This window comes from Physeter macrocephalus, chromosome 21 (assembly GCF_002837175.3).
Source record: "Physeter macrocephalus isolate SW-GA chromosome 21, ASM283717v5, whole genome shotgun sequence".
NCBI classification, from domain to species: domain Eukaryota; kingdom Metazoa; phylum Chordata; class Mammalia; order Artiodactyla; family Physeteridae; genus Physeter; species Physeter macrocephalus.
In genome coordinates this window covers 118,272,944-118,288,583 of record NC_041234.1, presented here as the reverse complement: position 1 = coordinate 118,288,583, position 15,640 = coordinate 118,272,944, and the positions used below count along the sequence as shown (strand labels likewise).

The 15,640-nt window shown below is 48.4% G+C and overlaps 1 protein-coding gene across 11 annotated transcripts in view; it reads right to left on the bottom strand.

The window, feature by feature from the left end:
• The window catches only part of MTMR1 (myotubularin related protein 1), a 72,367-nt gene that overhangs the window by 3,702 nt on the left and 53,025 nt on the right, over positions 1-15,640 (bottom strand). For 8 of the 11 annotated variants that reach the window (XM_024116728.3, XM_055081847.1, XM_028482608.2 and 5 more), the window contains 3 exons: positions 11,841-11,933; positions 6,729-6,842; positions 2,865-3,041 (listed from right to left, as the gene is read on the bottom strand). In XM_024116728.3, the coding sequence (XP_023972496.1) occupies positions 2,865-3,041; positions 6,729-6,842; positions 11,841-11,933 (384 nt within the window). Of the gene's footprint in view, positions 1-2,864; positions 3,042-5,608; positions 5,927-6,728; positions 6,843-11,840; positions 11,934-15,640 lie in introns of those variants that run through there. The other 3 variants (XM_055081849.1, XM_028482611.2, XM_055081848.1) reach the window with 2 other exon arrangements.

Here is a 15,640-nt window from a genome sequence, read left to right as displayed (position 1 = left end):
ACCCGAACACGCAGGGGGACGCACAAAGCTAGACCAGCCCCTGACCGCCCTCCAGGCACTGGGCCGGGCCTGTCGGGATCTGTTGGCCACTCGCAGCCCCGCGAGGTCTCAGGCGGCTGGGGACCTTCCCCGCAGCGGGCGCTGACTCACCGCCAGAGTCGGGGGCTGGCCCTGACCGGGGCACCCCCGACAGCCTCGGCCCGGAGCAGCGATGCCTGCTGTAGCGCCAGCTGAGGGGGCGGGGCGGTAGGAGACCTCAGCCCTGGCGTACTTCTAACAACACAGCACGTAGGGAGAAGCTGCCAGAAGGCTCGGCCGCCTAAGCGACTCTCAAGACTGGAAAGCCCCGCTCCAGGGGCCCTGGATTTGGCAGCCTAAGACCGCGAGCCAGGTCAGGGCACCGGGTCAGGGCGGAGCGCCGTGCCGGGAGCTCGCCTGGGGGTGATTCCATCTCCTAACGGCGCTCGTGTCGGGGGCCAGCCTTGCAGAATGCCAAATCTAGGAGGAGAGGGAAATGGCGACGAACACCACCTTGTCCCTGTGGCCCGGAGAAGGGAAGCCGGGAGCTGAGATGACAGACCCAGAGGCCTGGGGGCGCGGGGCGGGTGACAGGAGGCCGCCAGGCGCCAAAGGGGCCGTCGCGGGCCTGACTTTGCCTGCACGAGTCCAGAGTGACGAGCCAAGACGCGGGGGTTACTCACGAGGGGGAAGGCGACAGGTTTGGGGACCATGCTTGTAAGGTGGCCTTTTGAAGGCCACGGCCGACTGTTAACTGTCCAGATGCCACGCGACTAACAGGAGGGCTGCTCGTCGGCACAGGCGCGAGCACCGGACGCCTGAAATTAGTGACCGATGGCTTACTGGCCACGAAACTGAAACCCTGTATCTCGAATACTGACCGCTGACCAAAGACGCTGCCTAACTAACTGTAGAGGAGTGTTTGGTTTCATGGGAAAAGAGCTGAGGCTGTGCCTCAGCTTCACACGTTGGTCAATAAAGGGAACATTGCACAACTCCTAAAAGTTGGCCTTTTTGCAACTCAAAACGCACATTACATCAAGAACCCTGGTGTTCGGTAGGCAGAAACGTGCTCTGGCCCTGCTGGCGCCCAGCACGTCCACGCCGGTGTGGCCGTGCCCACTGCCCCGGCCACTTCAACGCGGGAAGCAGCTAGTGGCCCCGTGCCCGCGTTAGACAGACATTTGCCTCATATGCGGTGACAGAAGCTGGGCCCTCAGGTCAGGGAAGGTCTCCTAAGAAAAGGTTCTCTGAGCATCCCCCGCCAGCATGGTGTGAGGCCGAGGGCAGGGGAGGCGTTGTGGGGTCAGAGGGTTGGAGGGGCCCCTGGCGGGATGCGGCATCCGTCGCAGGCCAGGAGACGGGCATAGGTGGGGGTCAACGGGAGGCCCGGCTCAGGGGCCGCTCCGGGAGAAGAACAAGTACTGTGCTGAACAGGGCCCGAGAGTGGCACTCTGGAGAACGGTCCTCAGGTCTCCAGGGCAGCGCAGCCAACTCGGAGGGTCAGAGGACAAAAGGGCTTCCATAGCTGAAGCTTCGCGGAACCGGTGGACGGAGCAAGGAAAAACAGTCGGGGAAAGAGGAGGCGAGCGGCGAGGCGAGCGGCAAGCCGCGCACAAGCAGGCAGTGGTGGCCCAGGCGGCAGGCGGCACTGTCAGGACGGGGCCCGAAGCCAAGGCTACGGCAAGCACGAGGGAAGGTTAGTGAAGTGACGGCCTTGTCAACGTTCACATGCCGCGCAACTGAGAGGGGCGTGAGCAGGTCAGTCCTCCCCGTGGTTAGTGGGGCTTGGGGACTATTACAGGTGCCCCCCCGAAATTCCAACCCTCGGTACCAAAGAAAGAATGTGACCTTATTTGCAGAGAGAGTCTTTGCAGAGGTAATGAAGTTAAAATGAGGCCAGTAGGGTGGCCCTAATCCAGTATGACTGGTGTCCCTATGAAAAGGGGAAATCTGGACACCACAGAGACACACAGAGGGAAGATGATGTGAAAAGGCACAGGGAGTGGATGGCCGCCTACAAGCCAAGGAGAGGGGGCCTGGGATGGATCCTGCCCTCACGGCCCCCAGAGGGAATCAACCCTGAGACACCCTGATTTTGGACTTCCGGCCTCCAGAACTGGGGGACAATACATTTCTGTTGTTTGACGCACCCAGCCTGTGGGACTTTGTCACGGCTGCCCAAGCAGAAGGAGACAGATGAAACGTGCCTGGAGAGACTCTGAAGGCACAGAGCAAGGGGGAGGGATCAAGCAGGAGGAGGGCAGAGAGGAAAGGCATATGCGCACATCCGGGGCGGACAGAAGTGATGAGGTCAAACTGGGCCCTGGAGACATGCTCCTGGTGCATGGCCAGTAAACCCGAAGATAATTCAACTTAAAAAAAAAAAAAAAAAAAAAAAAAAGCCCAGAACCCTCAGTAGGAAGCCATCTGCCCGTGGAGGTGAGGGCTGGCAGCCTTGTTCTCCTCACCCACACCCACCAGGTCCCGGCCACCCAGCCGGAAGGGCTCAGCCACTGAACACCAAGGGCGACCACAGCTCGGCTGCCTGGCCCTCCTGTGCACTGTTCTGTAATATTTTTTCAATCTCAGGCGATGTTACAGTGAAAAGGGAGGGGGAAACGACCCCTTCCTCAAGGGGGCGCATGCTCTGTGACTCGGCACGTGCCCTCTTTCTGTTGTGCTACCAGAGTCTGTAAGCTGTGACTGAGTCATCGGAAGGACTGACAAATGCAGTAACTTACAACACTTCATCAGCTGTGTACCTTCACTTACTTACTTCTACACCACCATCTTGCCTTGAGCAGAAAGACATGCTTTTTTTGAAAAGAAAAACAAAAAGATACCTGGGGCCTCATTCGTGGATTCCATCGCACGTAATAGTTTACCCATAATTCCAAGTGACTCAGACTAGTAACAGGATATAGGACGTGGTTTTCATAATTCACAAAGAAGGGATTAGAAAATTCATCCAGCTGGCTATTGATATAAGACCATAGAGATATAGTCTTTGTATATACATCCTGAAAAACAAAAAAGGAATACACTGAAATAAATTCAACTTTCCTCCATAGCCTCAAGAATTTGTACCACGTGGAGAAAAGGACTTGAATAATGAAGCAGGTTCAACTGATAAAAATCACGAACATTTACTAAGTCCCACCCCATCCCCCTGCACGCATGACCCCAAAACACAAACTAGTTACTGTCCTGGAAAAACGTATTGCTGAGTTAGATGACATCTGGCGACTGTGTCTGTTTGAAGGCAGAATGAGAACTTTCTAGCAATCCCAGGATGATGGGGCCCATATTTAACAAATACATTTTTTATTCCTTTTTGCACCTTGCTTGTGCGACCCTTAATACTAAGGACCATAGGTAGAATTTACAGATAAGATTCCTTTCACTGGAAAATCATGGCTATCTGGGGCAAAACCTGTGGGGTGGCAGGCTGAAGAAGCCTTACATAGAGAATATATCATTAAATTATAGATCCCCACCTCCCAATTTTACAGTACACTGTAACTAACTTTGCATTGCTCATCGGAATGCAGGCACCCAAACCCACAGGCATGATGGGGCAGACAGACATTAAACATGGATCAACTACAAAGCCAAAGTGAGAAAATGGTGAGGCCAGGAGTGTTTTCCACCATTCTGCTGCTCCCAAGCCAGCTGACTTCTCCCCAAGTTATCTAGACACAAGAGATTAGGATCTTTTCATATTTTATATTTCCTATTTACAAGAGAAACACCAGCAATGATTCAGGGGACCCCAAACAGCCAAAACAATCTTGGGAAAAAAGAACAAACTTGGAAGTCTCACGCGTCCCAATTTCAAGACTTACTACAAAGTTGCAGTAATCAATACAGGTGGTACTGGCATAGGATGGACGGACACAGACATATACGTCAATGAAACAGAATAGAGAGTACAGAAGTGAACCTTCACATTTATGGTCAACTGGTTTTCAACAAGGATGCCAAGAAAATTCAGTGGGAGAACGACAATATTTTCAACAAACAGTGCTGAGACAACTAGATAACCACGTGCAAAAAAATGAAGTCGAACCGTTACCTCACACCACGTACAAAAAGTAACTCAAGATGGACAGTAGGCCTAAACGTAAGAGCTAACTAAACTCTTAGAAGAAAACACAGGCTTAAACTTTCATGACCTTGAGTTAGGCAATGGTTTCTGAGATATAGGACAACAAAAGCACAAGCAACAATAACAACAAAAAAACCCCAGATAAGTCGGACTTCATCAAAATTAAAGGCGTGTGTTTCAAATGACGCCATCATCAAAGAAGTGAAAACACAGTGCACAGAATGGAAGAAAATATTTGCAAATCGTATCTGATAAGGGACTTACACATGTAAAGAATACACAAGGAGCTCTTTTACTCAGTAATAACAAGATGATAAACCCCAATAAAAATGGGCAAAGGATCTGACTAAACATTTGTCCGCAGACATTACGGCGAGACGCTCAGCAGCATTAGTGGTCAGAGAAATGCACACGAAAATCACAGTGAAATATACCACTTCACACCCAACTGGGATGGCTAGAATCAAAAAGATAAACAATAACAAGTGTCTACAAAGATGTGAAGAAAATGGGACCCTAAGACATTGCTGGTAAAAATGTTAAATGCTGCAACTCCTTTGGAAAACAGTCTGGTGCTTCCTCAAAGGGTTAAACATAGGGCTACCATATGAACTCAGCAATTCGACTCCTAGGTGTCTCCCCAAGAGAAGTGAAAGCATATGTCCTCACAAAACCTTGAACATGAGTGTTCATAGCAGCAGTATTCATAAGAGCCCAAAGTAGAAACAACCCAAATGTCCATCTGCCGATGACTGGATAAACAAACTGTGGACTGTCCAGACAGTGGAATGTTATTCAGTCATGAAAAAGGAATGACGCACTGTGGTATATGCTAAACATGGATGAACCTTGAAAACAGTATGCTTAGTGAAGTAAGCCAGACACAGGAGGACAAATACTATATGATTCTATTTACACAACACGTTCAGAAGAGGTGAATTCATAGGGACGGAAAGTAGATTAGCAGTCGCCGGGGGCTGGGCGGAGGGAGGAATCGGGAGGGACTGCCGACGGGTATGGGATTTCTTTTTGGGGTGATGAGAATTTTATGAAATTAGATGGTGGGGATGGTTGCACCCCGAATATACTAAAAACCACTGAACAGTCCACCTTAAAAGTGTTAACTGTATGGTATGTAAATTATATCTCAAGAGAGCTGATTTTTTTAGAGTACATTTTGATTTTAAAAAAAGGTAAGACCACAAGGATTTAAATTCTACCTATGAACCATATTGTTCTGTTGACATTTTCTTTAAAAACAGCTTTACTGAGATAAGTCACATACCATAAAATTCACTCATTTAAATCCTTTTTCTTCATTAGGAGGTCAACAGGGCCCCATCACACTGGGCCCTCAGGAATGTGGACTTGACCCTGCTCACGGCGGGAAGCCACAGGGAGGTTTCAAGCAGAGGAGAGGCACGTGACCGGTCTGAAGTTTGGGAGGGCTGCCCTGGTCGCTATGCTTGGATTCACTGGAGGTCAGAAATGCTCGTTTCCGGGCAGCTGCCTTAGTTCCAGATGTGAGACTGCGGGCTGGGTAGGCTTCAGCTAGGCTTGTCGTGGCGGAGTAGTGAGGGGTGGCCAGATTACAAATCCATCCTGGGGACAGGGCTGGCAGTACTCACTGAGGGGCTGAATGTGGCAGCTGAGGTGAGGGCGAGGGAGGGACTGAAGATGGCCCCCGTGTATGTGGCCCTAGCATCTGGATGGGCAGAGGCGCCACTGAGTGGGACGCAAAAGGGTGGCGGAGGGAGAGGAAAGCAGCATTTGGATCCCCGAGACAGATGAAGGTACCTAGAGAGAGAACAAGAAGAGGGCCCGGGCCCGGGCGACTCCAAGTTCAGAGATGGGTTAAAAGGAAAGAGACTGAGCAGGGAAGGCCAGCGAGGTGGGGGAGAACCAGAGAGGGCATGGGGTGAGGGAGCGGTCAGCTGTGTGCTGAGAGAGAGGGAGGCGGGCCCCGGGGGCCTGCCGTTTTCTCCTGAGTTCTCGAATGTTCTAGCACACTAAACCCGCTGGCAGAAGTTCTTTTCTGTGAACCAGAGGACACTCTTTAAGCTGCTTTCTCCCAGCGCTTCCTCACTTTGGATCATTTCTGTCTTTTATCCCAAAGTGAGGAGAAAAGGAAGAGGTAAATCTAACAGAGAAGCTTGGTAACTGCTCCTTTATCAGCTCGATGGAAACAAAGTTGAGCTTGCTGCCTCAGGAGAGGTTTGGGCTCGTCTACAGACTTCCTTGTCCACGGTCTCCCAGTACCCTTCTGCCCAAGAGCACAGAGAAGGACGAGCAGGATCATAGCATTTGGGAGATTAGGGGGTCCAGAGTCTAGTCCTGACCGTAGAGACCTCAGGGAGCTGTGGGCTCCCTGGGCCCCAGCACCCGTAAAGGAAGGGGCTTTCGTCAACTCGGCTGGAAGATTAGACACATGCGCTGGGGCTGGTGAACCCTGGGAGGGCATTTCCTGCAACCCCTCCATTTACAGACAGCAGCAGGGCGAGACCCAAGTCCCCTCTCCATTCAGTCCCCCTTCTGCAGTGGCACTTAATGGGAAAGGCACTCAAGCGGTCAGGAAAGCCAGAGGATATAATACGCTTACCTCTTTCAGTCGCTGCTGTTCACAGTTGCACAAGAAAGTCCCAAAGAGACAGCTATAAAGGTGATCCAAAATTGTAATCAAGAATAGTTCATTAAACTCGAATGCTGAAGGAAACTTAAATGGAGAGAGAAATAAGGTTCAGTTTTAAAGTTCAATTTCTAAAACAAACTGGTACTAATTTTTTTGTGGAAGACGGCTAAGCTACAACTTGGAATATAGTCAAAGATTAAAAGGAAAACTGAGGCCATGTAGAACTTAACTGTGTCTAGTTTCCGGGCCAAGCTTATAGATCTGGCTGAGAAACAACCTGAAGCAACAAAAGCTGTTGTACTTTTCAGTGCCTAAGAAAGCTTATGGAGCTTCCACTTCTTGCCACGATGACAGAACAGCCCGCATTCACCCTCCTGCCAGAAACAACTAGAGCGCTGGACAAAAGATATGACCCAGCTGTTTGTAGTCACCGGCAAGAGCCAGGAGCACAGGACTGTGATAACCACACCCAGCCCCAGCTCAGAATGGAAACCAATGAGACAAGTCCTACTATTGTCCCGGCTTCCCTTGTGGAAGCACATTCTGAGTCATGGAGAAGGGAGGGGGATTCCCAGGTAAGTGACTGAAGAAGAAATAGAAAGTCCTTTTCTGTTAAACAGACAACTCGAAATTAAAAACCTTCCCACAGAGACAACTCCATGGACATACATCCCCAGATTCTTACCAATATGTAAGCACACTGAACCTGGCAACATATAATGTAAGAGGGGTAATAACACCACATGACCAAGTGGGGTTTGTCTCAGGAATGCAAGGCTGGTTTAAGATTTGAAGATCAAGGTTACCAAAAACAAACAAACAAAAAAACCCCAAAAAACCCTATTATTGTAATTCGCTATATTAACAGAATAAGGAGGAAAACCACATGATCCTCTCAATTGCTGTTTCAGGTAATTCTTAATGGGGCTAGCAGAATTCCAGCAAAGAATTACCACTGCCATGAGGTTCTAGCCAGTAGCTGACATTTAGTAGCCATGATAGACACGGTCTGGAAATGATGATAATGATCCTATAGCAGCAGGCGTGTACTGGGAGCCTCTGCCACGTACCAGAATTCTAATGTAAAAACATGGTGAAATATTCATCACCTATTCAATGAAGCAAAGCCAATTAGAACAAAACCAAATAGAACTACCCAGCATATTTTTGTGCGTCAGTGTACTTTAAAGATCTACTCCCTAAATCAGAGGTGTTTGCACACTGTCACAACTAATTCTGTCATCTCTAGAGTGACAACCAGGGTCACTGATGGAAAGTTTATTTTTTAAGCTTATCTTTATAACTTTACTAGACCAGAGACAAGCTTCTCAACTGGAAACAACGGTCAATGCAGGACTGTCCAAACTCCATCTGAAACTGTTATTTTCCTCACCAGGCTATGACATTAGCCAACCTAAGGGATTCTGCTCAGCCGCCCGAGATTAAGATTTGCCTCTCTCTACCTTAAGGACTGCTCTCAGAGAAACACATCACTTTTTTTTTAAATCTTGTTCTTAGATGAACTAAATCAATGATGAACCAAGTCAATGATGAACTAAATCAACTAAATCTGGCCAAGTACATCATGTCAATTTTTTCTAGTATTTTTCTATGCGGCTTAGTCATGCTCTATTTTTAAGTTATTGGCACCAAGAAATGTATGAATTTTAAGCAAAAATGTAACAGTTACATATATACTGAAGCAGTTAAATCAAGGATAGAAATGGAAGGTCCGTATTTCATTTTCAAACGTTTAAAAATACACATTTATCAATCAACAGGACAGCAAAGCTTCTATTGACATATTTTTGAAGTCAGATGAGTCTTTAGTCCTAACCCTGAGCCCGCATTCTGGATCTGGGAGCTTGGCTGGGCGGGCCGTGGAGGGGGGCATCGCCGCTGACTACAAGCCTTACTCCGGCCAAGTGGGTAGCAGGTATGGGAGGTCAGGGTGGGCGGGGCTCGGCCCAAGCCGGTTGGCACCCGCAACACGGGGACACAAAGGCTCCATCTATTCACGTTAGGTCAGGACTGCTATTCGCATCCGAAGGGCACTGTGGTGTTAAACTCAGTTCGGGAAACATTTCATCAGAGGAAGTAGCAACCGCTAGATACAAATAAAAGATTAAGCCTCTGTGATTCACAGTTTGTTTTAGCCTTTTCTCCTGGAAACTATACCATATACTTTAAAAAGTGTGGTCTCAAAAACCCCATAGAAAAATCCATAATGAAATTCTGCACCTCTTGATGGACAAAAACATCAACTATTAAACCGATCCAAAAGGGTAAAAACTCTGTTAAACTGGGGTTATTGCAGAATGTCTTCGAGACTCTTCTCTGGAGCCCTTCAATGACTTTTCCCCTCAGTTCCTTTGATATCAATTTGTGCACGCAGACTAGTTCATTTCACTGAGATGTCTAACAACGTTACACTGACTTAGCTTATTTGATTTAGCAGTAGGAAACCTAAAAATAAGTCAATCTTGTCACATTAATGCATCTTTTCTGACAAGCTACATATCTCATTCACTTGTAACTTAATTCATAGTTAGACTGATTACTGGTGTGTCTCCTTCTAATGCATTAACAATGGTATTTTAAAAGAAATTAATTATACACATTTCATGGACAGAATCTTAAAGCTTGTAAGAGGCATCTGAAATCTTCTAACACAAACCCCTCATTTTCTTTCTTAAAAATCAAGTAAACATTACAAAAATTATATAAATTAGACGTGAAAATAGGCACTGAGCAATATGAAGACTGGAAGTCAGTTTGAAGATGCTACACACGCACACGCTCACGCACGCACACGCTCACGCGCACACACACACTTTGGGCATTTGGGAGGAATAAGCTACTTCACATCCACAAAAATGGTGCTTTGCTTATCCCTTCAGAAGCATCAGAATTATTTTCTGTGTTCAGCCTTTTTATGTAATTTTTTTCTGAAATGTATTTCATACCTTCTTGTCTTAACCTGAATGTAACCATCATTTAATTTTGTTACTGGCTTGGAATCAATACACATTGCGAGTACATGGCACTCCAAAACAGTAAAACTTCAGGCCAGTGTCTATGCCTTTTGAGTATGTGTTTGCCGTTCCCTGTTACTCATACCATCGGGTGCCTGCCGCTGAGACCACCCCTCCTCTACCCCCCACCCCTCTACCTAACTTGGCTGCTTTGAATCAGCCATGAACTAGCACTCAGATGATGCAAGAGCCCAATCAGCTTGGGGAAGCTGGGTCTAAAAGTACGAGTAAGTTCTAAGGGAGGGCCTGAGGACTCTGTGAAATCTACTTCGGCTGCTTAGAACCCCACGCCGCCCCAATTTTTTTCTAATTTCTGAAGGTATATCTATCTATCTATGTCTCCCGATCCTTGCTACTCCAGTGTGATCTGTGGACCAGTAGCACAGCCTGGGAGCTTGTTAGAAATGCAGACTCTCAGGCTCTGCCCCAGACCGGTGAATCAGAACTGCATTTTGACAAGACCCCCAGGGTATTTGTGTGCACAGTGAAGTTTAAGCAGCACCCCAGTAGAGCAGAATCCCTGGAGGGCTTGTGAAACCGAGTGCTGCCCCCCGATCCGGGGTCAGCAGGCCTGGGGCGGGGCCTGAGAATCTGCATCTCTCAGTTCCAGGGAGGCTGAGGCTACTGGCCCCAGGACTGCACCGGGAGCCACTTGTCTGGATCACTTGTCCTGTAACTCATTTTCATATCAGAACCACCTGGGGAGGGTGTGTGTGTGTGTGTGTGTGTGCGTGCGTGCGTGGGGGGGGTGGGTGTGCGTGCGCGCGTGTGCGTGCGCGCGTGTGCGCGCGTGCGCGCGCGCGTGCGCGGTACGCGGGCCTCCCTCCGTTGTGGCCTCTCCCGTCGCGGAGCACAGGCTCCGGACGCGCAGGCCCAGCGGCCACGGCTCACGGGCCCAGCCGCTCCGCGGCACGTGGGATCCTCCCGGACCGGGGCGCGAACCCGGTTCCCCTGCATCGGCAGGCGGACGCGCAACCGCTGCGCCACCAGGGAAGCCCTTGGGGAGCTTTTGAGAACTACACACACCTGGGCCTCTCCCCAGGCCCACGGGAAGAAGGGTCTCCAGGGGCAGGGCCCGGGCCCAAGCAGGTGCATCTTTAGTATGATATGGTCCCCTTCATGTGCCTGAAGCAGTCAAGGCCAGACCTCCAGGTCAACGGGAAGGAGAGAGCCCGGGCCACGCTTTTCTATCCTCTCTTCCCCATAATCCCACCCGAGCAGGCGCTTGCTCTTCCCGCCTCTCCCTCACCTCTGTCCCTCTCGCTGTATCTCTGCCTCTAGTTTGGTTTCCCTCCTGTCTGTGTCCCTCTGGCTCTCTCCGGCACTCTGGCTTGTTCTCTGGCTCTGACTCCAGGTCCGTTTGTATGGCACAATGTCCTATCATGAGGGTAAGACCCCAAACTCGGGTTTCGACGCTGGAGATGAGGGAAGAGACAGCACATGCCTTCTGGCCTGCTGACCATCGGGCCGACTGGCTTAGCGAAGGGGGACCCCTGCGTGGCCAGCTGGCTTACCGGGGCCCCATGCACTGCCGGCTAAGGAATGACAAGACGCTCAGCAGCTTTTCCTATCTGCCACTGGTCCTGGGCCAGTCGTTTTCCTCCTCACCTTGGGGTGGGGGGGGCTGTGGCCTGGGGCGGGCCGTAGAGGGTCCTGGATTCCCTGGTCTCCACCCCGTTTGTTCAGTCACATCCCCATTTCTGACACCTGGGAATCTTCCAGCACCTGCCCAGCAGCAGGCTGTGCTTGCTTACCCTGACAGAGAGAGAAGGACTGAGGGGCAGGGGTCTGCACAGCTGCTGGACAGCATGACAGACAAAAACCACTTGCAGGAGAAAAGCACCTTTTGGTGTGAAGTTGGTTGTTTCCAATTTTCTGCTTATATTTCTAAGTAATTAGAACCAAACTGAGTTAAATAACAGAAGGGGTCATATTTAACACGCACACATCCTCACTTTGAACGAACCTGAAATTAAAGTTTGTCCTCGACTTTAAGATATGCTTGGATCAGACTATAAAGGTCAGAAATAGACTTGAAGTCTCTCACCTGTCTCGTCATTTGCCAAACACAGTCAATAAACTGAAGAAATATAGGGGATCGGTCAGCATCGGCATGGTTGTCATTGCCATGGCCCACTCGCTGAAAACAATCAAGAGGGTAGACATTTTAATGTATGCCATGGTTCCTCTCAAAAGGCACTTTAAATTGCCTGGTGGCAAGAAGCACGTCTCATTTATGTGTCCCAAGGCCTAACAGAATTCTCGGCACATAAAAGGCACTCAAAAACGTTCATTAAGTTGGACCGCCTGCCATCACTCTTAGGAAACAAAATTTCAGCGTCCTGTTTTTACACGTTCGTTGCTTTATAAGTGCCCTTTAGTGTAGTGGAGATGGAGAAGTCACAAGCAGAAGGCCAGCCGACCTTTCAGTCCACCCCAGCCACCACGCCGAGCGCTCGGTGTCAGTGCGGCACCAGCAATTAGCAGCTCACAAAGCACATGCTGACTGCCGTTTTCTCCACAAGTGTAGTTTTTTTCCTGCATTTTTCAGGAATGTCAGGAAGTCTGTGAATCAAAACAACAATTAACAGTCTACAAGTTTTAGCCAATTCTGCATGACTCAGAGAACCTCAAAGCCTCACTGTTGAAATGGCAGTCCGGGCTTGTATCTCCAGGTTTTTTTTTTTCCAGTTTTAAGACATAACTGATATCCAGTATTGTGTATCATACCTTTTGATATTTTACAAGATGTTAATAGATTCACATTAAAAGGTAAAAGATAATTTCAGACACATAAACAGAACTGACAAAAACACCGAAAATGTCAAGTTAAAAACAGCTCAGGAGTGAGCATTCTAACAAAAACTTCGAGTAATTTGATGACTAAGCAAAAGGATGAAAAAGAAAGTTATGAAGATACAAGGCGATCACCACACAGGAAGATCGAGAAATACTGGGCCTATGAAATCGCCACCAAGAAAGACAGAAAAAGAAAGAAATGACCAAGTCAACATGAACACCTCAAAGGAACAGTGTACTGCCTTCTTTTTAAAAAAAAAAATTTAATTGTAGTGAAATATACATATCAAATTTACCATCATAACCATTTTAAGCGTATAGTTCCGTGGCATTAAGTACATTCACACTGCTGTACGACCATCACCAGCACATCCGTCTCTAGAACTTCCCAAACTGAAAGAGTAACTCCCTATTCCCCTCCCCCAGCCCCCGGCCCCCCCCATCCTCCTTTGTCTCTACAGATTCGACTGCTCTAGGTACTTCATACACGTGGACTCATGCAGTTTATTTGTCCTTTTGCAACTGGCTTCTTTCATTTAGCATAATGTCCTCTTAATTCATCCGTGTTGTAGCAGGTGTCAGAATTTTCTTCCGTTTGAAAGCTGACTAACATTCCACTGTACGGATAGACCACAATCTATTTAACCATTCATCTGTTGATGGACACTGGGTTACTTCCACCTTTGGGCTATTGTGAATCATGCTGCTGTGAACATGGGTGTGCAAATAAGTGTCTGAGTCTCTGTTTTCACTTCTTTGAGGTAAATACTCAGAAGCAGAATTGCTGGATCATATGGTAGTTCTATTTTTAGTTTTTTGAGGCACTGCCATACTGTTTTCCAGAGTGGCTGCATGCATTGCATTACTTCTGTATTTCTTTACATAATAATTTGTGGAACCTACTCCTCAGTATTTAAGGCACCAGGGGAAGTTGTGCACTGACAGTTTACAATTTAAGATTCATCATTTCTTCTAATAGACATGCACTGAACTCTTACAGTGCGTGCAAGGCGTCCCCCACCCAGCCCTCAGGATTTCAGGTGGTTTCATGGGGTCCAGTGGAGGCCAGGCCCCTGGCTAGGAAGCTGGGGTAGCAAGACACATGAGACCCAGCATCTGTGCTCAATGAATCATTCGCTTGCGGTTTAGTCGCAGGAGAAGACCTGTAAATGACAGAGGCGATAAAGTGCGCCAGAGCTTCCTAGTCTGAGACGCGTATGGTGGGGCTGCAAAGGAACAAGCAGCCATCCCAGGATGGTCTAGAAGAGGAAGCTAGGCGGGAAAGTCACGAGTCACAGTCACGGAGGAGGTCTTACTTGAGACAGAACTTGAGGACCAGGAGGAACTTGCTTCTGGCTGGCCAGGGATATAGATTCTATGAGAAGCAGTGGGGAGGCTCGGGGGGTGGGGGGTTGGTGGCGGCCACTGGGGGTGCCATAAGTAGCGGGGCACGGTTGAGGCAAGGCGAGAGAGGTGAGATGAGGCTGGAAAGGTGGGCCAGGGCCAGATCACCAAGGGCCCCAAACGTGGCGCTGAGGAGTCTGCCCACAACCCAGCAGGCCCCATCTGCTACAGTGGGGACAGTGGGTTGGAAGGAGACAGGGAGACTGCCATAATAGTCCCGAGGGAGCTGGCCAGGCCTGAACTAAGGGGGACTGAGTGGCAATGGGGAGGAGATGACAGATTTGAAATACATGCATTTAAAATCATGGGACTGGCTGAGATCAGTAAGGGATGAAGCATACAGAAAGAAAAGAAGCGATGTGAGGACTGAGCCCTAGGGCACCCCAACATTAAGAAGTTGGGGAGAGTGAGGCCTCAGGAGCAGCGGAGTAAATCCCCACAGTCAACCTGATGTACCCTGCACCTGTGGAATACCTGAATAGATGACAACTCATCCCAAAATTGAGGCGGTGGATTTTGGGAGCAACTGTAGACTTGGAGTTTGCTATATGCAACTGACTTCTCCCTGATTTTTATGTTTATCTTAGTATAGTTTTTAGCACTTGATATCATTGGTGGATTTGTTTATTGGTTTGGCTGCTCTCTTTTTTTTGTTACTTAAATTTTTTTAATTTTAATAATTTTTTATTTTATTTATTTTTTTTAATTTTTAAACTTTTTTCTTTCTTTTTTTTTTTCTCCCTTTTCTTCTGAGCCATGTGGCTGACAGGGTCTCGCTGCTCTGGCTGGCTGTCAGGACTGGGCCTCTGAGGTGGGAGAGCCGAGTTCAGGACACTGGACCACCAGAGACTTCCTGGCCCCACGTAATATCAATCAGCAAGAGGTCTCCCAGAGATCTCCGTCTCAACGCTAAGACCAAGCTCCACTCTACGGCCAGCAAGCTCCAGTGCTGGACACCCTATGTCAAACAACTAGCAAGACAGGAACACAACCCCACCCATTAGCAGAGGCAGCCTAAAATCATACTAACTTCACAGATGCCCCCAAACACACTACCGAACATGGCCCTGCCCACCAGAAAGACAAGATCCAGCCCCAGCTACCAGAACACAGGCACAGTCCCCTCCACCAGGAAGCCTGCACAAGCCCCTGAAGCAACCTTAGCCACTGGGGGCAGACACCAAAAACAACAGGAACTACAAACCTGCAGCCTGCGAAAAGGAGAGCCCAAACACAGTAAGTTAAACAAAATGAGAAGACAGAGAAATACATAGCAGATGAAGGAGCAAAGTAAAAACCCACCAGACCAAACAAATGAAGAGGAAATAGGCAGCCTACCTGAAAAAGAATTCAGAGTAATGATAGTAAAGAGAGGCAGAAGAACAGATAAGTGACCTGGAAGATAAAATAGTGGAAATCACTACTGCAGAGCAGAATAAAGAAAAAAGAATGAAGGGAATTGAGGACAGTCTCAGACACCGCTAGGACAATATTATGTGTACCAACATATGAAATACAGGGGTCCCAGGAGAAGAAAAGAAAAAGAAAGGGTCTGAGAAAATATTTGAAGAGATGATAGCTGAAAACGTCCCTAACATGGGAAAGGAAATAGTCAATCAACCCCAGGAAGTGCAGAGAGTCCCA